We start from the raw sequence: 25,175 nt of genomic DNA, 5'->3' as shown, positions 1-25,175 counted from the left end.
AAAACTGTAAGGACTTGTTCAGGCAGTTGCAAGACGTCAATACTGACTCAAAGGCATGTGTGCGCACATACTTTTATCTAATGACTTGGGTGAAAATATAAGCCAAGCTGTGCTAGAACAAGAGAAACATTCATCTTATCCAGCATCTTGCTTTCAAGAGTTGCTCAGAAGCTTTTAGGAACCCAGTACTTCTTTTTGAACATTCCGTGATCCACTTCATTTAAAATGGAGATTCACACAGCATATCCTCTGGCAATTTTATTAAAACACTGAAATCGTCAGATAGGAAATTCTACAAACTGAACACTACGTAGTTTGTTTTGAATGACCTGAATCTAGTCCTAATCATTTTCAGTGTATAAACCTTCCTTACTAATATCATGGGAGAAAGAGAGGAGGGTTTGCGTGTATGTGTGTGTGTGGGGGGGGGCTTCAAGTCAGTGTCAGTCCTGGCAACTGCCCTAGAGAGTAATCCGTACAATTTTCTTGGCATTATTTATTTAGGGTTGAGAAGTGTGTGATCACCAAGTCCATTTTCTCTATTCTTTGAATAATCCTATAATTATTTCTGCTTAATTTTATTGTAATTCTAAACTAAAGCTTATGTACTCCACCTTCATCTCTTTTTCCCTGCTAGACATAAGAAAGGGATCAGTGTTTTTCGGTTCCATTTTAAGCTAACTGTACAGCAATCTGTTATGCTCACACATAGATACGTGCTTAATATTAACTATGGTTTATTTATTTATTTATTTATTTTAATCCCATTTTATATCCCGCCCTTCTCCGAAGACTCAGGGCAGCTTACAATCTAAGAAGCACAAATCAATGTGCTTAGCAATAGCCTTCATTCTATGTATATGCCTGCTTATTAGGGCTTTCACACACACCCCCAAGTGGCATTATTACAAAGTCAGCTTATTGCCCCCAACAATCTGGGTCCTCATTTTACCTACCTCGGAAGGATGGAAGGCTGAGTCAACCTTGAGCCTGGTGGGACTCGAACCTGCACTAATTGCAGGCAGCTGGTGTTACTTAAGGAGGCATTAGCCCACTGCTCCACCAAGGTTGAAAACAAAGTAGCTTAGAAATCACACTTTGAACTTAGAATGTTTCCCTAACCTTTTTTTTCTGTTGAAATTTGTAGGATTCTGATTAAAACCTGTTGAGATCTGCTTTTCAGCATTGTAGGTACAACCGGGAATGAAAGTGGCTAAAACAAATCTAAAAATGAAACGAGGGAAATTTGCAAAATATACAGAATTTGACAATTTGCCTGAAAATAAACTAAGATCTGCATTTAATTTTTGGAGCTCAGGATCTCTGATCCTCTTTTAGGCCATAGGTAAGACAAACTGAAGCATAGGCATAATACTCCAAGCAGTTGTAGCTGTGTGAAAAGACAGAGGATAACTTCCAAGCTCGCAATTCATTCACATAACTCTAAATCCTGGGAGGTGGGCAGAAATTGCAGTAATACCTGGATCATTCTGATTACTTTATTCTCAGTTCTGAAATATACTTTTCATTTTCCGTTTTCATCCTGCCCTTCTCATTTTTTTTGTATATTGTGTGTTTATATGCTGGTTCTTGTTTTAAAATCCCTACCATAACAGAACTGAATCAGTCCACAAAACAAAATATTAGGGGATTTAATCATTAGGGAAGACTTTGAATTCTGATTTTTTTAAAGGTTCCTAAAGTAAATCATGTTTGGCATATCACAGGGGATATTGATACTGTAGTTCCTGATTGCCCCATCCCCATTATCACCCCCAATCTACTTCCCAGATAGCTTTGCAACTCCTTCAACACAAAACTCCCACCACTATACACTTGGAAGGAGTGTGAGAAAGACTACAATTCTAATCCAAGTATTCACAACAACCCAGAAATAATAGCAATCTTGTGTTACATTTATTAAGAGCTATTTGTTCAAAATATGTAATACAAGGTTGGGTGCTCTTCTTGCAGCGGGGGTGGTAGTTCATAGAGAAAGAGAAGGGGAAGGACATGCCTGACATCACCTCCCCTCCCTTCTCCAGAATGAGAAACTCACAGATTGGAAAAGAGAGCCCAATCAGGCAATGATGCCAAGATTTTAGCCCTCCTCCTGGCACTTTTTCTATACATATTCAGGAGTCATTCAAGCAGCTGCAGCATATTAATTCCAGTAGTTTTGACAGGCACTGCTACAGGACTGTGACTCGGTGCATTGTCCCTTCGCTCCGCGTTCACTTACCTAGCCAGCAAGAGCGAATGCTGTTTGGCAGCATGGACTTGTCATGGAGAAGCAATGCCTAATAGATTCGGTGGAGCAGTTTGCTTGTTTTTCTTCTTCCCTTCCTCTTCTTTGCAATTCAATATTGAAAGCAGGCAGCACCATGTTACAGGCTGAACAGTCTGAATCAGAGGTGCAGCTTGCCATAGTTCTTCAAGACTGAATGAGCAAAGGATTTTTTTTTTCTTTCCAAAGCAGCCAAAACAAATATCACATTGCATTTGTAGAGATTTCATTAATATAAGTTGCTTTGGAAACATGGCTCAGCAAACAACAAGCCCAGACACCTTGATTGTACCTGAAGTTGACAATACACACTGTCAAAATCCATGGCTTAATGAGGATCTTGTGAAAACCCTGAGGGAAAACCTGTTGCAGCATGAAAAACTCAAGATATCTCAGAAATCTTCATCAATTTCGCCGAAGTTGTCACCCATCATTTCTCCCAGAAATTCGCCAAGACTGTTGCGCAGGATGCTTTTGAATAGCAACATACCAAAACAGCGCCGGTTCACTGTGGCACATACCTGGTAAGACCTGAATTGTATCCACCCTTCCCTCACCCTTTCTGATTTTGGGGAGTAATGTTGCAGTTTTGTAATCCAAGATTCCTAACCCTTTCTCTCAAGCCCCTGATATCCTTAATAGTAGCAATGGCAGTTAGACATGAAATCTTGTTCTATTACAGTCAGACTACTTCTGATATTAAATTGACTGAAGCGAATGCTACTCCAGGAAACAGGAAGGAAAAGCAGTAGGACTGCCAAAACTGCATTTACTTTTTTGTCGCTTTCAAAGGACACTTTGTTCCCTTCGTCAGCTCTCTGGCAGATTTAATTTATGTGAAGAGCCTGAAAAAAAAAGAATATTTATCTGACTTACCCTTAAATGATGAAATGATAACATCCTTTTCTTCCCCCCTACCATGTTAGGTGGGCATAGAGAAACAGTGTCTCATATTGCAGTTGCAAACCTCTTAAAGAGGATATTATTAGATCTGCCTCTCCATCAAATAGAGATGGAGGAAGAGATGTAGAGCAAACATGAATTCCAGCTTGTTTTCAGATAACTGCTATGAAAAGGTGTGTGTGTGGGGGGAAGCCCTGCTTTTTCAATAGAAAAAATCTATTAACTGTATTGTAATTATGGACTGGGCAGAATCAGTGTGATTTGTATCTATAGATGTATTTATCAGTTGTTGAACTGACTGCCATATTTATTTCTTTTCTAGTAAAATTTATTCTGAGGGTTCCTTGATGCTCTCTGAGCTTGCTTGTTTTCTGGCAGATATTTCGTTACCCAAACTAGGTAACATCATCAGTGCTAGTAAGAAGTGCAGTTTGCTGTCAGTTTATATTCTAGTGGCTCGCCCTGTCAGTGTTGGTGGGGGTGGTCTTAGAGATTCATCCGTTGGGCTGTTTGCTGTTGGCTTCTTTGGCAGTTTCTTGATTGGGGTGTTGTTTATTTGATTGTTTTTCTGATGTTAATCTTGGTGCTGATTGCTAAAGACATCTATTCTTTAGCTATAACTCTCAGAATCACTTACTGACTTCTCTAATGAAGGTTTTGATAGCTTTTTATATTTTTGCTTTCTTTGAATTTTGTTTCCTGGAGTAAATAAAATAAATGTGGAGCTGAAAACAGTATTGCAATAGGGATAGAGTAATCTCTGTATGCTCCTCATAGAATATTACTTTTTCACATTAATATCCTTGAATATTAATTAATATTTAATATTAATGAGGAAGAATGCTTTAATCCGCAGCAGGTGTGACCAACAGACTGCTTGTGTCCCCATCTTATTTTCACAGTCCTTTACAACTCTCAACTGTGCTACTAGAATGCATGACACATTTGCAGTCTTTTTTCAGTGCTACTTTTGTGAGGATCTTCTAAAAGAAAAGAATGCCTAAAGAGTGTGTTGAGCTTTTGATAATTTCAATACTTCCAAAGTCCACAAAAACTAATAAAATAGCTATAAAATTTGATCCAGCCTTTCAAGTAATTGTCACATATCACCACCATCTGGTCCTTAAAAAAGATAAAAATACAAAACTTTTCAGTCATGGCTAAAAAGGGTTAGCTACCAATAGATTATATAATGTCTATTACCCAAGCAATATTTTTGCCCTAGTTTGTTAAATAAGCCACAAATGCTTGGTTTGCATAGGATGTTAAGCAACAACCATGGTTTACAAAGTACAATAGCTGGGTTCCTGCAACACACCAACCTTAAAACATACAAAGTACACTATAGTTTAGCATGAATGTGGAGCTGGGGTCACAGGTTGTCTCTCCTTGCTATGAGGAGTAACAAAACCCAATGGCTCCTTAAAACATTCAGTACATGTTGAGACTAAACAAATCTCTGTTGAAAAGTGTTTCAATTTATGTAGCTAGAATTCCTTGTCTACTATGGAAATATGATTGGGCATGATCACAAAATATATAAATTATACTTCTTTGTCGTCGCACTTTTTCCAATCTTTTTCCAAGCACCAATTGGGATACTTCTTATTTCATGTATTTCATACCCTGGCAATAATTCTATTTTTTTCTCTATAAGGCATGGAAACTGGGACTATTGGTATTTAAAAAATGGAATTCAGTATGAAGAGCTTGGGTGTTTCCTTTGGGGCTAGAATTATCAGCAGAATCAATGATGGGAGTTGAAATATATTTCATTTGGAAAACATCAGAATAGGGAAAGTTACCCTGGATAGTTCTTCCATTTGATGAGAAATAACATTCATACATAAATGTTTTGGATTAATTGTAGAATGAGCAAGGTTCCTAGATCCTAATAATCTTGTGATACATATGTCAAAAGGAATGTTTGGTGGCAATACCTACTAACTTCAGAGCATGTGACTGCAATCTATTGTTAATAATAATTTCACTCTTACATAAGCCTGTTCAGTCAGGCTTATATGAAGATTTCACACTGAAAAGCCACATTTCAGCTTTCTTCAAACTACTAGTACCCTTCAAAACTATTGGCGATCATGCCAGCCAGAAAGAATGAGAATTAAATTCTCTACATCTGAAATGCTCTGGTTGGAAAAGAGCATTCAAACTCCCCATTGGTAATCTGAAGACTTGATTGCTTCTATTCCCAACATACTATATTTTACAACTTCTCTTTCAAGTTCAACATTCCATTCATACTGTTTATCTTAAATTCTGAAATCTGTTTAAAATTCTTTTTTTTTTTTTTTTTTATTGAAAAGTTTTAAAATACAATTTTCCCTTGAAAACCCCCCTTCCCCCTCCCTCCTCCCCCCCTACCTCCCCTCCTCCCCCCTCCCTCCTCCCCCCCCTACCTCCCCCCCTCCCCCCCCCTACTTCCCAGAGCTGAATACAAGGTATATATATATAAAAAAAAGCAAACCTAAGCAACCATATACTAACAACTATAAATTCTAAAATCCATCACTCTCTAGCTTATATAGGATAAAACAAACCTTAACAATATTAAACATATATATAAAAAAAAAAAAAAACTAGAATAAGAAAAGGACACTCTCTAGCTTATATAGAATGGAACAAACCTTAATAGTATTAAACATATATTAAAAACAAAAAAAAGGAAAAAGAAAAAAAAAAAAACCCTTCTCAACCCTATACTTATCCTAAATAAACTCCATCCATTTTATCCATTCCATGATATAACATTCTTACAAATAGTTTTCCAAATTAACCAAGGATCCCAAATCAAAAAACTTTAAAGTCAACTCTTCTGTAATCGACCGGTCCTCTTCCCGTACCACATCTATAATTATTCCAAACACAACAAAAAAGGAAAAAAAAAAAAAAAAAATTGCAAACAAAACTTGAACTTTAATCCAAAAAAGCTCACCCTCTCCACAAAACCACCAAATATAGAAATATATTGCGTCTACACCCAAATCTTTTCCCCCCTCCCCTACTTGACTACTTGACTATATCGTAAAAATTCCAAAGACTTCTGCGATTCCTGCTACTTTCTCTTCTTAGATCGTTTTGCAGCAGCACGCGTCACCCTCTGTTTTATAGATTCATCCAACGAGGTTGTATCTTGATCTCCTCCAACACCGTTGTCTTCTATCTGACCATCTTCGGCCTCTTGATGCACTCCTTCTCCAGATCCCTTTCCAGCTTCCAAAAGTGTTAATGGCGTTGCATTTAAAACATTATTGTAAAAATCACGCGCTTGCATCACAGTAACCAAACGGTACTTTTTACCTTCGTGCGTCACCATCAACCCCACTGGGATCTCCCATCTGAACCTTATATCTCGTTGCTTGAGCTCTTGCACAAGAAATGTAAAATCCTTCCTTCTCCTTAGAATCTTTGGAGGAATTTCTTTTAAGACCAAAACTTCTTGATTAGCAATCATAACTTTAGTATCATAAGCAGCTTGTATAACTTCATCTCTAATTTCCCTTTTTGCAAAATATACCACCACATCTCTAGGCAACTTCCTCTGTCTGGCAATCCATGAATTCACACGAAACACTTTGTCCATGCCTCCTTTTATTTCAGATGCTGGCTGTTTCAACACTATTTCAAAAGCCTCAGAAACCAGCTGCTTTAGATCTTCCTTAGTATTCTCCTTTAAGCCTCTAATTCTAATGGCAAACTGCATCTGGAAATATTCAGCAAGACACAGTTCCTTTTCCATTTTATTTTCATTCTCCAATACTTTTGCTTCTAATATAGCATTCTTTTGAGTCAAGTCTTCTAGCTTTTCCTCCAATTCTTCCACACACCGAGCCACTTTACACACTGAAGTCAAGATGTCTACCCTCATCGCTTTGAGCTTCTGTTCCATCCTCTCCTCCATTCTCTCCTCCAATTTCTCCAATTTCTCCTCCATCTGTGCAAATCTAATATTAATTGATTCCAAAATTACCTGGGTATGTTTTTCAAGAGCATCTTGTAAGTCCTTTGATGTCAATACATCAGGAGGATGCAGCGCCTGCAATAATGATTGTTGCACAGGAGAAGTTCCAGCACTCCGAAGAGTTTTAGGGGGTGGTTTAGCCGCCATCTTTTACCAAATATGACGCACTTTCACTTCAAATTTGTAATCCAAAAAAGTCCATCAAGCTGGAGAGTAAAACATAGTAATCCTCTTTACCATTTCCTCTTGTATCGCTCTGCCTGCTCCTTTAAATCATAGTCATTCCTTCAGGCAGGGGTGGTCGCAGACGGCTGGCTCTGCTCCAAGAATCAGGAGCAGAGGCGACGGCCAGCTGGGAGCAGCCCAGGCTACGGGGGAGTTCAATCCTTCAGCCGCCCAAGCCATAAGCTCAGGCGGCCCTGGAGAACTCTACCCCTACCTGGGGGCTCGCCCCCTCCTCTTCTCCCGAGGAGGGGGCTTCGGATTCGCCCGAACAGCTGATCGGCGCTGTTTCGGGCGAAAAAAAACAACAGCTGAGCCGCGGGCAGCCCGGGAAGGCTCCCTCCGTCGCCGCGGAGCCACCGGAAGTCAAAATCTGTTTAAAATTCTGATTCAGTGTTAGAAGATATTTATAAGAAACGATTAGCTTCTTATTTTGAGCTATTTATATAAAAAGGTAAAGGTAAAGGTTCCCCCGCACATGCGTGCTAGTCGTTTCCGACTCTAGGGGCCGGTGCTCATCTCCGTTTCGAAGCCGAAGAGCCAGCGTTTGTCCGAGGACGTCTCCGTGGTCATGTGGCCGGCATGACTAGACGCCAAAGGCGCACGGAACGCTGTTACCTTCCCACCATAGTGGTCCCTATTTTTCTACTTGCATTTTTACGTGCTTTCGAACTGCTAGGTTGGCAGAAGCTGGGACGAGTAACAGGCGCTCACTCTGTTACGTGGCACTCGGGATTCGACCCGCCAAACTGCCGACCTTCTGATCGACAAGCTCAGCGTCCTAACCCACTGAGCCAAATTTCCACTGAGCTCCAAATTTCTAGTAAAAGAATAATGCCTAAACCACTGTTCTTTGCCCATGGCACTGTACAAAGGTCAATTTTAAAGTTTTTCATCAGATATTTTTAATTGCTTTTTTCTTTCTCAGGAGCATCCTTCTCTATTCTGGTTCTCTAGTACTGGAGCTATATCTCTGAGAATTCCCAGCTGTGCATGCAGCAGTGGGAAAAATTTTGGTCCTAAAGCATTTGAAGGATACCCAGCTGGAGGCAGGCTGTTTAAACGTTCTTGACTATATTACTCATCTGTAAAAAGGGGAAAATAATCCACAGACTGTTTTGTGGAAGAAATTACATTTGTAGAGTTGTTTCTTGTGAGCTTCCATTTTCTGTGGGTTTCTATTTCCTAAATGCTCTAGTTTTTGTATTCTGCATTGCTGTCCAATGGTGAAAGTAAATTGATTTTCAAAAACAATTTGTGATGTCTTAGGGAGAAAGACAATATTCCACTATTGGCCAATATTACCGTAGATAAGTTATGTTTTTCATTATAATGACATTGTAAATATGATTCAATGGCTTCTCAATGAAATATATCTACCACAAGGCAGGGTTGTTAATCTATAGCAGACATGTCAAATTCGCGACATCACAACATCTTGGAACTTTTTCCCCATTGCCGGCTATGGGGTGGGCTTGGTTTCCTTGTGATGCGTCTGGCCTGCGGGCTGGCAGTTTGACACCCCTGATCTATGGGAACTGACTACATTGGACAATATATCTATAGTATGCAAATTCAATATGGTCTGGGACCTCATTTCAAGAATCTTTTCTTGGAAGAGTCTTTTTTACTACATGAAATACTAGGTGTCAGGGGAAAAAAAGAGGGGTAGTATAAATTTGGAGGTCACAGTAAAAGCAATGTCACTGGCTCTACTCAGTTTGATCTCTGGGCTAGGTTCAGTCTCTTCCATCATGAGTGTTCTACTCCCATTATTGTACAGTGGTACCTCAGTACATTTCGTTAATTGGTTTTGGGAGGTGTGATGAATACCAAAAACGAGTATCAAACCATTTTTCCCCATAAGGAATAATGTAGTGAGTCACAAGGCAGCTGACACTAACAGGTTCTAGCTTGTGCATTGAGTACCAAACAAATAATGAGTACCAGGACAAAATTTTCATGTCAAAATGCATTGAGTACCAAATTTGATGAGTTTCAAAGCAGTTGAGTACCAAGGTACCACTGTATGGGGAATGTATCATTTATAGAGTAATATGAATCTGTTTGATCTATACTTTACTGTTCAGACAATCATCCAGTTGCCCAGGGCTGCTATGGTGGAGGACAAAGAGCATTCCTCCATACAATCAGCAAAAATCAACTTCACTTGCAGTTGAATCCTCCTCCAAAGCTGAAGAAGGATAACTGTATGCTGCTATATCTAATGTTAGCAGTAAGAAGCAAAGAAGACACACAGCACAGCTCTGCTATTTGCTGGTTCCTGCCCAATTTGCATTTACAACAGCATTCTCTAATGAAGCACCTTCCAGATAAGTTGGAAATATGATTATAATATAATCTAGCATAGACATAGTTTTAGAATTATAAAAAGTAAATAAATTTTATTTAAATAGTCCAGACTGCTTTACAATGTGCGGTAGTCATTTCATTGTGCTTGATGGTAGACCTTGCCCTGCATCTCCAGGTTTATGCATCTATAATTGCACAGAATAGATTTATATAGGATACGGGGGCAACCTGTGGGAATTTGTGTGTTGCTGAACTACAGTTCCCAGGAATTTCTGTCAGGGGCAAGACTTGCAGTGATCACTGTGCCTTCAGTTTTGACTCCTGGCAAGTGCCTGGACTAGTCCCTGTGGTTTTCTTGGCAAGGTTTTTTTTGGGGAGTGGTTTGCCCTTGCCTCCTTCCTAGTACTGAGAGAGAGGTCCAAGGTCAGCCAGCTGGCTTCATGCCTAAAGCAAGAGTAGAACCAATGGTCTTCCACTTTCTACCCTGATGTATTAACTATTGAGAGCCAGTTTGGTGCTGTGGTTAAGGCATCAGGCTAAAAACTGACAGGTGATGAGTTCTAATCTTGCTTTAGTCACAAAACCGGCTGTGTAACCTTGGGCCAGCCACTCTCTTTCAGCCCTAGGAAGGAGGCAATGGAAAACCTCTCCCCAAAAACCTTGCCAGGAAAACTGCAGAGACTTGTCCAGGCAGATTCTAGAATCAGACACACAAACTGGCTCTCATTGCAGCATTAAGTGTATATGTACTTTCTTCCCTTGATAATCAGCCTGTAAATTAATCATCTTTGTTAAGGCTAGTGTGATACAGATAATGTGATAATGATTCTTCTACATGCATTTTTGATAGTAGGTAGTAATTTCAATACCAGAAGAGGGCAAGTGAGGTCAAGCCATCTCTCAAATGAAAGCATTATTCTCTAATTTAGAAGAATCTCCTCCTTTCATAGCCAGCCATTGTAAAGGCATAAAATGTAATTATGCTAGATTGTGCTTTGTACAGACATTCAGCAGACTGGATCTGATTATTTTAAATGGATCCACTAATAGGAATTATCTAGGAAAATTCAGTTTGGGGCAAATGAATTTATGAATTCTATGGATTAGGCTGCTAATGCCCATAATATTTTCCAATTTATGCAATTCTAGTTTTAGAACTGAAAGTAGATTAGATAGTGATTATTTTACGCTACCTCTAATGCTCTTTCCAGAGGGGAGGAATTTATTGCTGTGAGTGTCTTTCAAGTTGCAGCATAAGCAGAGATCAGACATTTCATTTAAGATGGTCAGGGCAGTTATTGGTAATACAGTGTTTTTCAACTTCAGCAACTTTAAGATGTATGGACTTCAATTCCCAGAATTCTCTACCCAGCAAAAACCACCCATATCTTAAAGTTGCCAAGGTTGAGAAACTGTGCTAATATAACAAGGTCATTGCATCCCAAGCTTTTTTTACATGTGCAGTCAAGATGGACTTTTATTTAAAACCAGTCAATGGTGAAAACTCACTGACATATGACGCAGGCCTGCTTTGAGGACTCAAATAGTCTTCAAGGTCACCAGAGAAGCAGAAATACTCTGTATTCAAATAAGTTTTTTTTAAAGACTGTATTAAAAGCAAGGAAATATTACGACACATAATACATATTTAGGTTAAATGAAAGGCATTGGAAGTAACAAAATTTTGACTGGCAGATAAGGCAGATGATATATCTGGAAAAGTCAGAAGGAAATCAAAATGAATGCTTCAGCAAGGCAATGGTATAATATTGGATGTCTCTGCCTTTCTCTCTTTTTCTCTCATCTCCATCTTATCTATTATTTCATTATTTCATTATTTTAATAAGTTGGTATGTTAATAATTTAGCTTGTTGGAATTTAATGATTTAGCAATTTAAATTTTCTTTAATATTTTATTATTTACATTCATATTATATTTTGGATGACTTTAAACTCTTGATTTTCTATTACTTTATTTTCTGCTTTCTCTTCATAAATCTTTTACCTTTAATCAATTGTATTTTTGTAGTATACTAATTTTTAAGACACTGTGCAAAATTCTGCATAGTGATTACAAGAAAGAAAAAAGAAAAGAAAATCCCACAAACCCATTATCTTTCACTATTGGTCTTTCCAACTGAAATATTGAGAATTGAGTTCAGCAAAATGCTGACTGGGTCCAAATAATACTGAATTAATAAATTTATACCATAAAGTGTAATAAACGTCAACCTACAGACTGGTTTTGTACAATACTGGAATCCACTAAGTTTAGCATACAGGTAGGATTAGACTGCTTAGACTGCTAACTGTCCTGTTCCTGAAATGTCACAGATGGATCATCTCTGATCCACCAGATTCCATTTTTTATCATGAACTGGCCAGCATTCTAGCACCACCCAATGTGCTTTAAAAACCAACTTAATGTATGCTGAATAAATATTTCAAGCCACAACACATGTCATAATCATAATCATAATCGTAAAGTTGAAAGGGACCTTGGAGGTCATCTAGTCCAACCCCCTGCTCAGGCAGGAAACCTTATACCATTTCAGACAAATGGCTGTCCAGTCTCTTCTTAAAAACTTCCAGTGTTGGAGCATTCACAGCTTCTGGGGGCAGGTTGTTCCACTGGTTAATTGTTCTAACTGTCAGGAAGTTTCTCCTTAGTTCTAGGTTGCTTCTCTCCTTGATTAGTTTCCATCCATTGCTTCTTGTCCTGCCTTCAGGAGCTTTGGAGAATAGCTTGACTCCGTCTTCTTTGTGGCAGCCGCTGAGATATTGGAAGACTGCTATCATGTCACCCCTAGTCCTTCTCTTCATTAAACTAGACATACCCAATTCCAGCAGCCGTTCCTTATATGTTTTAGTCTCCAGTCCCCTAATCATCTTTGTTGCTCTTCTCTGCACTCTTTCTAGAGTCTCAACATCTTTTTTACATCGTGGTGACCAAAACTGGATGCAGTATTCCAAGTGTGGCCTTACCAAGGCATTGTAAAATGCTATTAACACTTCACGTGATCTTGATTCTATCCCTCTGTTAATGCAGCCTAGTACTGTGTTGGCTTTTTTGGCAGCTGCAGCACATGCTGGCTCATATTTAAGTGACTGATTAAGTGTCCTGACTATTTGACTATCTATTTAGATAGTGAGTCAAACTTTTCCTGTATGTCTTATATTACAACAGTTGGGAAAGATTACATATGTTCATTTTAGTAAAACTGTCTGGATTAAGTGATTTGTTCTTTAATAGTATATGGAAATGACCTTGAGGGACAAGGGGAAGAGATGTTGCCTACAAAACAATCAGATAGGAGAGGGAGAAGGCCTCGAGAGCTTAACATCAGAGGAGAAAGCTTAGGAAGGACTTGACCTAATTGGTCAGGCTATTAAAAATGACAGTGAAAGGTTTATACCTTCAGACTTGCAAGATTTTTTTTAATGTTGGTTACAAGTAGAATTAGCCCATCTCATTGTGTTTGCTTTCAGTATTACCCAGAAGGGTTGATAATTCTGCTTGAAATCGTATTCAGTGATGAGGCAAGAAAGACATACTTGAGGAATTTTATTAAAATAGAAACATCTAGATGTATATACTAATCCCTATCAAATAATTTCCAGATGCTAAATATTTCAGATTTATTGGCAGCCTCTTATTGCTAAGATATGCTTACTGTTACTGCTGAATCTCACAAATTTGGATTTATTTTTGTGGTTGACTACAGTAAGGCAAATGAGAGGTCCTAGTGATTAATAACAAAACTATTCTAAAATCATGACACTAAGGACCATATCTAAAACTCACAATGAAAAAGTTATATACAATAATACTATCTGCAGAACACATAGATAGGTTCATTCTATATTGTGATTGTTCTCACTGAAAGCTGAATTATCATAGATTGGAATACTCATAATAATTTGAATATATAACTAATTGATCAATTGATTGATTGATTGTACAGCATTTCTAAGCCATCCCACAAAATATACTGCTCAAAAAAATAAAGGGAACACTTAAACAACACAATGTACTGTATTTAATAGTAGGATGTCTTATCTTGTGTCCCCTTTATTTTTTCGAGCAGTTTATTATTTTAAAATGTTTTATGTTAAATCCAGCACTTACTTTTGTTTCATTTTTCCCTTTATTTTTTAAATCTATGTCATAACTTTTTAAAAATCTATGTCATAACTTTAAACAAAGTCAAAATAATCAATATATTATTTAAATGACTAATTTGAAAGAGAGTTAACATATGGCAAACTAAGTATTTTTCAAATTTTCCCTCTAAGGGGAAGCCCACTAGACCTTCTAGATTATCAGTATTGGGAAAAAATAAGTTTAATATATGATAACTGTATCATCATCTCAGTGTTTTCTCTATTAAATGTTTTGTGAAAGCTTTCAGGACATCTGAACACATAATATCTGCTTACATTCAAAGTTGCATCAATAGAATCCCACTCACTTCTCAAGAGTTTCTTTTGTCCTACTCTCTTTAACCTTGTGAACTGTAAAGCTTCCTCCTTCTGTTATGTATTCAAGATGGGCAGTGATTAATGTTTATATGTTACATATGTAAGGATGTAGGTCTATACATACGTATGTTGTATATGGTATGTTTAAATGTGTGTTATGTATGTATACACTTTGAGAGCAAACAACTAAAATTCATTTTTAATGTGTGCCATTGTGTGCAAAGTTAAAAAATGACAATAAATGTCTGTCTGTCTGTCTGTCTGTCTGTCTGTCTGTCTGTCTGTCTGTCTGTCTATCTATCTAGAGCCCTGGTTGTGGTTAGAATGCAATAATCAAATGAAATGAAATGAAATGAACCTTTATTGTCAAAGTACAACTATGTGTACATTAAGATTAGCTGACCTAATCTCAATGTACACATAGTTGTACTTTGACAATAAAGGTTCATTTCATTTCAATATTGCAGACTAACTCTGCCCACAACCTGGAGTTTATTCCTGGTGGGGCTCAAAGTTGACTCAGCCTTCCACCCTTCTGAGGTTGGTAAATGAAGACCCAGATTATTAGGAGCAATATGCAACACTATCCAGAGTGCTGTAAAGCACTATGGGGAGGTATATGAGTATATGAGTCTAAGTGCTATTGCTATTCCCCTTGCAACCCCACATCTGTTCCAGAAGCCATTTCAACCTCTCTGAACTGGTTTGGGCTGCACACACAGAGAGAGATCTAAGTGGCGAATGATGGTTTGGCATATGCATGGTGGCATAATTCTTAAACTTTATCTTTACATACTTGCATCCTGACATCAGATCCATGTATGTAAATGAAAGGGTGCATTTCATTGTGATATAGCACACATTTCATCCTTCTTGCCCTCACCCTCAGCCAATGGCTGTGTCTTCAGCATTGCTTGTTATGATGGTAGTTGTATATAACTCATTGATGGATTATCCATATTGCAAATTATACTATTTTATTACTCTACTGAAATAAACTATACACTTCAGTAATGACGTTTCAAATCTGGTAATACTGACCAGCTACAAATGTAAATAGATTCTTAGACAATTGATACACTTGACCTATCAGTCAGTTGGGTTCTAACAGTTTCAACTTAAATCAGGAGAACATGATTCAGAAGGTAACACATAGTTTAAGACTAGCACCTGCTAATAGCCTGATCCTTCATGTGTATTCTTCTTTTAAAACCATCTAAATGGCTGGGCATCAACCCATCTGATGGAAGCAAATTTCTAATCTTCCCACAATTAGTTTCAATAAAAAGCCTACAATTTACACATTATGACAGAGGGAGAAAAACTTTCCCACCTACACTTTCCATACATTATGTGGCTTTATATTTCTCTTTCTTGACTCCCTTTTCTACAACATATATAAATACAATGAGTAAAGAAGGGGAAATTGGACTACAAATGTTTTAGCTATTTGTTTCAGAGGCAAGGAAAATATTTAGTTTCCATTTCATTTATTAGAATTAATGCATAATTTTGAGGATGGACGAAAAGATCATTGGCAGTTCCCTCCCTCCCATCCAGGACATAGCACAGAAGTGTTGCTTGAGCAGGGCCTGTAGGATTATTTGGGACACTACACATCCTCTTCACGACCTGTTTTGCTTGCTACCTTCTGGGAGGAGGCTTCATGGTATCCATAGCAGAACATCCAGATTCAGCCATAGTTTCATTCCATACAGCATTAACCTTGTGAACTCTCAAGCTTCCTCCTTCCGTTATATATTCAAGATGGACAGCATTTGTATATGTAGGGGTGTGGGTCTATACATATGTTGTATATAGTATGGTTAAGTGTGTGTCATGTATGTGTTTCACTTTGAGAGCGGGCAACTAAATATCATTTTCGATGTGTGCCATTTTGCCCACATTAAAAAAAATAACAATAAAGGTTATCTCATCTCATCTCATCTCATCTCATCTCATCTCATCTCATCTCATCTCATCTCATCTCATCTCATCTCATCACATCTCATCTCATCTCATCTTATCTCTGTAGCCCAGAGATCTACTGCCCAACATCTGGCTAGCTGTGTAACATTTCCAGTCATCCAGCCATGTATTGAAGTTTTGTGAGCATATAGCAGTAGTTGCTCTCTTTTTCATCTCCCATGTGCAAACTGGCTGTAGAATTTGGGCAAGGCTATGAATCCTCCTGCTGCCATGGCCTCTTACTAAGTGTAATAGACTAGTAAAGGTTTTCCCTATCCAGTTGTGTCTGACTCTGGAGGGCAGTGCTGATCTCCTTTTCTTAGCCAAGGGAGCCAGTGTAGTCTGAAGATATTTCTGTAGTCATGTGGCCAGCTTAACTATACCTATTTATCTACTCACATTTGCATGCTTTCAAACTGCTAGTTGGGCAGGAGTGGGGCAAGTAACAGGAGCTCACCCTGTCACACTCAAGTCTTGAATCTGGGCTGTCAGGTTTTCAGCTGACAAGCTAAGCAGACTCTGATTCTAGGAAATCCACCTGTGGATCTGATCTCATGCCTTGGTTGACAATGTAGTCCAAACATGATATGATGAAAATGATTTGAGCAACAGTTGCAGACATTTACATACATCTTAGACAGGTGACACAGAAGACCTGTTGCTAAACAAAAATAACATTTTTATATGAGCCAATGAGAGAGAAGTATGCATCATCTACTACTACAGGTCCATCCTCCTCTGAATCTTCCAAGTTCTTGTCTGGCATGTCATAACTGGAGTAATATACCAACAATAAAACATCTTTCATCAATTTTCTCTAAATCTAACTAGGACTAAATTTGATTGTCTTCTTCCACTGAACTTACCACTATTGCTAATTCCAAATCATTTTAACTTTTGATATCTCTTTATTAACAAAATACAGTAGGTTGCTAGCAGAGCCTGTATAACAGTTTGTTTATTTCTCTGGCATAAGATGGAAAGAAAGCTAAGAAGAAAAGAAGAACATATTACTGAGCGATCTAAAACAATTAGAATCCAGGCATAAATGCAACCTAATTTTAGAACAAAAGATAAAAGCAATATGGAGTTAATTAGATTTAATGGCAGTACATAAATGAGACTTCCAAGAGTAAGTGATAATGAGTTGCTCTGTTCTCAATTAGTACCTCAAGAAATGGTAATGCTGCCAGTGATCAGCCATGGCTAGCAGCACCTGGAAGTAAATCATGGGGTAAATAAAATGGTACACAAGAAGACAAAAGAGTGTTGCCTTACTTGTTGTATAAGCCCTTATTGTCATAAACAGTAGAAAACCTATAATGCATTCATAGGAAATAGAATCAACAATATAAAAGTGGCTGGAACTTTTCTTGGCTTAAAACAACTTTCTGTACAGCATAGGATTGATGCTCTTCCAGAGAGTCTTGCTTGTAAACCAGATCTGGCGTCTGCCCACGTAATATGTTGGTCAAGTATTACATAGGCAGATGCCTCTGCAGAAGCCAGGTATTCAATCTCCAGCCTAAACCAAAACGGCCCTGTGGCTAGAGGTACATAATCACAGCAGCCTAATAAGTCAATAGGAGCTGGGCATGCTCAAGCCCTTGATCACATCATCAGCCACTAATTCATGTCCACAATAAAAACTGTGTTAGGAAAAGAAGGAAAATACTCTTTTAAAACTGAAGCAACTAAAGGCAACTTTAAGATGCCTCAACTATAGGCTGATGTCAGGATAAAACCAACATCATGAGGATTTGTCATACCAAATCAGAAACTAGAGTGTGTTTGCATATTTGTTAGAGGAACTGGAGGAGCAGCCTTAGGACTAATTTTCTTCAGATTTGTTTCTTGAGTGTTCCAATGATCAGATATCACCTCTCTTCCCTCTATCTCAAATTTATGGCCTGCATTTTCTGACGGTATTTCTGTAATAGCTAACAAAATCAATATTGCATAAAAGCAACAAAACAGAATCAGTACAAATCTATGATGACAGGCCTTAATAAGCTCCTAGAAAAAAAATAGTGAGTTTTCTTCTAAGAACTTCCATGCTTCTATTTGATGTACAACTTTTAAGCTTTTTCCCCTCTCCTATTCTAGAAAGTATGAGAAGAGGGAATTTTGTTTACTTGGCACTTCACAAATATTCTTATAAATACAATTTAAATTGAAGTGAAAGAGGTGGGGGGAAATGCATAACAAGAAAAAGGATAGGAAAAGAATGTGTTCGGGAGAAATATATTTATGTTCCCTTGAAACATAAAAGTCATTGACATTCCCTAAAAATACAGAATCAAGCCTGAAAAATAACAATATTGATAGCTGGTATGTCTGACAGCAGTGGGCATCCTAGAGCTGGGAGCAGCAACTAAGAAGGGGCAATTTCAGATTACTTAACAGTTGATGTTTTTAAAATCATAATGTGCTGCAATCATTCATTCGTTCTGTATTCATGTCATTTCTGAAACCTCTTTTACCAGGAGCTTCCTTTCTCTTCCTTTCCATAGTTTGAGATTAGATAGATAGATTTATTCTTGTAAGGTGATGAATGGCTCTGTAAGTGCTCATTTAATTTTGGTCACTCATCTTACCTACTTCTTGTGTGACATGTTTTGGAAAAAAAACCCCATAGCTTCCCCATTAAAAATCATTTAACACAAAACGTCAAAAAGCTGATTGGGCAGTAGACGTGAGCACCTTCTCACACATTTCTTAGCCACCTTCTAATTAACATTTTTAATCTGACTGAGTGCAATAACACTGTACTCTATTCCTACACAGTTAGACGACATTCTCTTCTTTCAAAGAAAATTTAAGAGCATGTTCTTTTCCATTCACTTGAATAAAAAGTCGGGGGGGGGGGAATTGCAAGATTTTTTTTCCTATGTGGTACTGAGTTTGTTCTCCTTTGCCATTGCCTGCTTTTATAATTAAAATGGAGAGGGCAGAGCAAAAAAGAGGAAAATTGCCAGCATTCAAATGAAATTAGACATGATCAAAATAAAGAGATATGGCTGCAGCTTCAGTGAAGAGTAGGAAAGACAGAGGAAGCTTCTTCTAGAGTTTATAAAGTGATAACTTTCCTTTCTTGTAAGACAGAGGAGATCAATCTTTTGGGAGGGGCATGCATCATACTTATCGTGGGACACAAAAATCAAAGTAAGTGGGGCAATGATGAAGAATGGGTAGAATCTTACTAGTAAGTCAGGATTGCCTGCATTCCCAGTTTTAGAAGATACATTACTTGTGTTTAAAACTTTATGTGAAGATTATTTGGAGTCTTAGGTTACCTGTCATGTGTTTTCTGGGCAATGTTTTGCTGTTTTTTGTGGAAAGTGGGATGTGTGTATACCTGTGTGTGGGAATGATGTTTATTTGAAAGTCAATACTTAGTGCATAGAAATTGAAGATTGGTTGTTTGTATAAATGAAATTTCTCCATTTTGTACACAGTTAACTTTAATCAGAAATGATCAATTCATTAGCTACTCATTTTCTTCTGGCTCTGCCCTTTTGTGAAGAGAGATTTCTGGCAAGATATGTATGCTGTAATGTATGACTTACATGATCATTAGGGATAAAAGTGGTTTATGTGTGTGTGCACATGTGCTCTTATTGGCCAGAGCTGATAAGTGGAAGGATTTTTGCCTCTGGTTCTCACTCCACCCTCTCACTGTCTATTCTGTGTTTATGGCAAAAAGTTATCTTAAATTCCCATTTATCTTCCTTTCAAGGACATACAGAATTCCCCAAACATTGTGATTCTTTAGCAAAAGTGTTATAGCTGTATGTCCTCTGCCTTCTCAAAAGTGCCCAAAAGCGTATTATTAGATTTTGATTTTAAAAATTGTCAACAGTTTTTCATCATTAAAATAAATGTAAGGTGGGGATAAAACCAAGCAACCTAAAATACTAGGAGTAAAGCAGTAAAAGACATACAGTACATCAGCCCAGATTCAGTCAATGACTGGATAAACATAAATCTTCCAGTGACACCAGAAGTTTATAGTAAAGTCCAAAGGAACAAGGAGAGAGTGAAAAAGAGGGTGCTACAACCAAGAGGGCACTACAGTGAGTCACTGTACCACAATCCCATATTTACAGGTTATTTTAAGGTGAATATTGCAGTATTCTATTTATCCAAAGGCATATAGTTAATCTAAGTAAAATTTTTGAATGTACCACAATGGATTCCTATTCTAATTGCCATAAGTGGGAACCAATAACTCTCCAAATATTACTGAACTATAGTTCCCAACATCTGTCACACTGGCTAGTGCAACTGGTATATTGTAATTCAGTAATATATGGAGGGCCACACCCATGCATATAGAAAGGAAATCTACATTTCTGTACTTTGGGGGGAAAGGTACAAAACAAAATTGCAAACAATAATTTGGAAAAATGTGCTCATGAAAGAGGTATTCAGCTTCAGTATGTTATTACTCTTTACATTCTAGTACTCGTCCACATTCCCACCCATTGTAAATATTCTTGTCTTTACTCAAGGTGATAAGTACCCGCTAACGGAGAAAATGCTGCTGGTTGGGTGTTTCTTTCATAGGAAGGAATGTAGCTGTCTTGATAACTTTTATAGCTGTTAATATATATGCTTTTGATGATTGTACAACATGGTTTGTGCGTGTGCTTTATTTTCAGTTGTAAATACAGATACAGAAACTGCTGTTCATCACCAGATTAAAAATATAGTTGGATATTGCTTCTCAATACATCTCGTTTCTGTTCCAGAAATATTTCAGAATTAATCTCTGCTTTGAATCTTGAACTCTATATTAGAATAAATATATAGCTTATACAATAACATAGCAGCATTCAGACTATATATTTAAATCTATAGTTATTGTTGAACAACATAAGGTCAGAAATATTCTTTTACAGATGCAGCTGTGCACAAGAGGACTAAACAACAGATTGCTTAAAGAAGCATATGCAAAGGGAACATATGGTATCATTGGGTTTCAGTTGAGGCCCAAACAGATCAAGGGTCTGTGGCATTCTTAAAATTCTTTTGTGCCAAACATATTTTTCTAACATTTCTTATTCTCTGTGATAAAAAATAATTTGATATTGTATTTGCCTTTTCAAAAGACAGTATTTTGGTGAAATTCTCAAGGGTGGAGTGTAGGGAGATAGCCAAGGACAATCAACACTTGCTTTGAAGTTGAAGCAAAACAAATGAACATGACTTGTCCACTTCAAGCAACAGCATTAGGAGAGTTTGATTATAGAATTATAGGAGAAACAAAGAAGAAGAGATTTACAGCTCATCTAGTCCAACCTTCTGGCACAGGAATACACTAAACAATCTCTCCCACTTCTATGAAATTCTCCAACACTTTTAGGCAGACTGTTCCACAACTTAATATTACTATCAGGAGAATTGTCTGAATATTCAATCTGAGTTTTCTTTCTTTAATTTAAATCTGTTGGTCCTTAGCATGCTCTCCTTTTCAAAAAATGCCCCACCCTCTATTGGGGCATTTGTAGACCACAATCTTAGCTCCTTTTAATTTTCACTTTTGCCAGCTAAATTAGATGGTCCTTATGAGGCTTCATTTCTAAATTCTACTAGCCATCCATTTCTAAATCCTGCTAGCTATTCTGTGAACCCATTCCAACCTATAGTAGCCTCTTTAAACATGTTGTGTCCTATGCTGCAAGTGCAAGATACAATGGAATTATGTTCTCCCATGATCTGGACACAATGCTTCTGCAGGTCAACATTGTATTGGCCTTTCTAGCTTCTGCATCAGATTGTTGCACTGCTGCTAAGCTAAGTCTCCTCAGCCTTGTAGCTATGGATTTGCCATTTCCTACCCAGTTGTAGGAAATGTTCTAAATGCTATCCTGTATGATTTGACCAATTAGCAGTCCTGTGGAGGTTATTTTAAATTTTGATTTTTTTTCCCTTCTGAAGCTTTAGCCAATTACCCTACTGTGAATCTGATCAGCATTCTTTCAATCCATCACCTAGAGAAGCCACATTTCTAGACCATGAGCCAAAATCAATAAGCTGGTAGTTGGAACATTGCATGTGCATTGACATTACATGCATGCTCAAAATGGACAGAGCTTGCATTGTGGCATTCAGTCCATCAACTTGATGATTTTAACACTGACCCTATCTTGACACTATTGCTTTAGAACATTTATAAACCCTCCAGGTTAATGCACAACCTTTTAGGAGAACACTTTGAGTGTGCTTGTACAACCAGTGAAGAGCCTATTAGACCACAGTACTTTATATTTGCAATTATTCATCTTGCCCACAAGGATATAATTGCCAAATCATTTCTTCAGTTTTTAAATAAACTGTATCTGCAATATTGGTGCTAGAGAAGACTCCACTTCCTTGGACTGCAAGGCAATCAAACCGGTCAGTCCTACAGGAGATCAACCCTGACTGCTCTTTAGAAGGCCAGATCCTGAAGTTGAAACTCAAATATTTTGGCCACCTAATGAGAAGGAAGGACTCACTGGAGAAGAGCCTAATGCTGGGAAAGATTGAGGGCAAGAGAAGAAGGGGATGACAGAGAATAAGGTGGCTGGATGGTGTCACTGAAGCAGTAGACATGAGCCTAAATGGACTCCAGAAGATAGTAAAGGACAGGAAGGCCTGGAGGAACGTTGTCCATGGGGTCACAATGGGTCAGACACGACTTCGCAACTAACAACAACATCTGCAATATTCTCTGAGTGTACCCCATTTTATTACAAAAATAGATTATTTTTTTGACAAACTGAATTCCACAAATGGTGGCGTTACATTTTTTTCTAAGTGCTTACAGATATACTGTTTGGTACTTACCAAACTGCTATACTATGTTACCCAGTACAGATGTTTAACTTATTTGTAGCTTCACGTGTCCTCTTCTTTCGTATATTTGAACCTTAGGACTATGCTTAATTGTTTTCTGGCATCTTAGAAGCTCTCTGGGAGATTTCAAAGTCAGTAGTTCTGAGATCACTTCTCCAACATCTTGAATACTTTGAGATGTAATTATCTGAATTTATTAAAAATAGAAAGGAATATTATTATTATACCTTTATCAGTCCTAATCTGCATCTCTCCCTTTTCTTACTTGTGCTACGAAAGGCTCTCTTTTTGCTCTGAAAGATGATAATGTTAATTTTTATTTATTTATTTGCTATTTCTTATAATTATCTCTTCACTTTCTCCATGCAACAGCTTCCTTCACACTTCTTTTTATTTTGAAATGCTCTAAAAATGCTTCTTACTGTATTTTGATAGCTGAGCTTTATCCTTCCTCTTTCCATTCCTACAGGTTTGAGTTACCAGCATAACTCCTTCTTAATTATTCGCTTCTGTTCGCTTTTCTGATACAACTTCCTTTTGCTTCTTTGTTTATTAATCACTATTTGGTTATGTAACTATCTGGCTTTTCTTTTTTTTCTTTCCCACATGAATTGCTAGTGGTTGCACTCTTAGGATTTTTACAGCACCATTGACTTCAATCTTTCTTAGAATTTCAGGTCATGCTGCCCACTGTTCATCTGAGTTCAATAAATTCTGCTTTCCTGAAGACCAAAATATATGACATTTCAGGTTGTTTTTCTCTTCATTACTTTGAATTTCAGTATCATATGGAATGATTTTTTTCCAAAGGTGCTGCGAATATTCAGTCTATTCACCAGTTCCTCTCTTTCAAGGCCAAGGCAACTGAATAAGTATATAATACACATAAACACACACACACACACACACACACACACACACACACACCAGAGTATACATGTATGTATGTATTAAGTCTTCCAGGAGATACTGTGTTCATATACAACAACCTTGAAATTCAACACTTCAAACCTGAAATGCAACAGTTCAACCCCTAAGCCTAAAACAAAACGTCTTTCCTATTTTGTACACACCCTAACCTGCAGCCCAGCTGCTTGGACAATCAGAGGAGTCTTCCCTCTCAACCTAGAAGACTAGTCTTTGGTTGTCCAAACCCCCTTTAAATTTGAGCCAGAATTGAGCCTTCCCCCCCCTCAAATATAGATAGAAAGATATGGGAGAAAAAAAGAGAGAATTATTGACTGAGATCCCTTTTCAAATGTAGATTATTGGTGCCTTGTAAAAACAATGAAAGATTAATTTCATACTTTGCAAATACATGAGTATTTAGATTTGATTTTATATTTACCCTCTCTTCTTCTAGAAATAAATCTTTCAGGTTTATTTATTTTAAAATACCTGTAGATCAAGGTCAAATTGTGTTAAGTATTTCTCTAGAAGTAGAGAAAAGAAACATATAATTCAGAAGCAACAGCTCTACATTTCTTAATTTTGTCTCAGTGGCTTGAGTGCTTGAAGTCTTGAATTATCAGATTTTAACTATAAAATGATAAATAGAATTCCAGATTTATATATTTCTTCAATCTTTAACATATGTAGTATTTTTCTCAATTTTGTTTAATATGTTCTTTTTCATAGAAGGGAGTTTGTGTTTATTTGTTCTAAAATGTATTACAAAGAATATACTATTAGTTTTCTTGTTGTTCTGGTATATATATTCACAATGTGTGAATTTGATAATTTCACACCCAATTATGAATTGAACCATTCTAGATTAGTGTTCCATCACTATGTTCTGTTCCAATACGTTTAGCCTGATAATAACATTAATTTGTGTTGAGCAAATTCTCATTTTCACAGCTGAGCAAACAATTGGTTTTTCCCCCCATTCAAATTCTTGCATATGTTGGGTATAATAGACTTCGTCATGGGTAGGAGGTTACACTGCAGTATCCTGTTACTGATACTAGATTTACACCAGGCATTACTCATTCAATTATACAATGCAAACATGATGTAAACATTACATTAATCACTGGAGGAGGGTTGTAATTTAATTAGGAGTTTGTTCAGAAGACTATATGCTAAAGGTTTGGCTTCTCCTATTTTTCTTGTTCTTCCTTATACTTATTTTCACAACCTTCTTCTTTTGCTCATCTTTCACCGCAATTTTTCCTAATC

The 25,175-nt window shown here is 37.4% G+C and overlaps 1 protein-coding gene across 6 annotated transcripts in view; it reads left to right on the top strand.

The window, feature by feature from the left end:
• The window catches only part of PDE4D (phosphodiesterase 4D), a gene marked incomplete at its 5' end in the record, with an annotated part of 761,328 nt that overhangs the window by 346,326 nt on the left and 389,827 nt on the right, over nucleotides 1-25,175 (top strand). The window contains one exon of one of the 6 annotated variants that reach the window (XM_081318716.1): nucleotides 2,540-2,811. The exons of the other annotated variants lie outside the window; for them this stretch is intronic. Coding sequence (XP_081174842.1) covers nucleotides 2,540-2,811 — 272 coding nt within the window. Of the gene's footprint in view, nucleotides 1-2,539; nucleotides 2,812-25,175 lie in introns of those variants that run through there. 6 annotated transcript variants of the gene reach the window in all.

Source organism: Vipera berus, assembly GCF_964194415.1.
Source record: "Vipera berus genome assembly, chromosome: 2".
In the NCBI taxonomy this organism is placed as follows: Eukaryota; Metazoa; Chordata; class Lepidosauria; order Squamata; family Viperidae; genus Vipera; species Vipera berus.
Note: the sequence above shows the minus strand (reverse complement) of the source record. Positions and strands in the feature narration are given on the sequence as shown.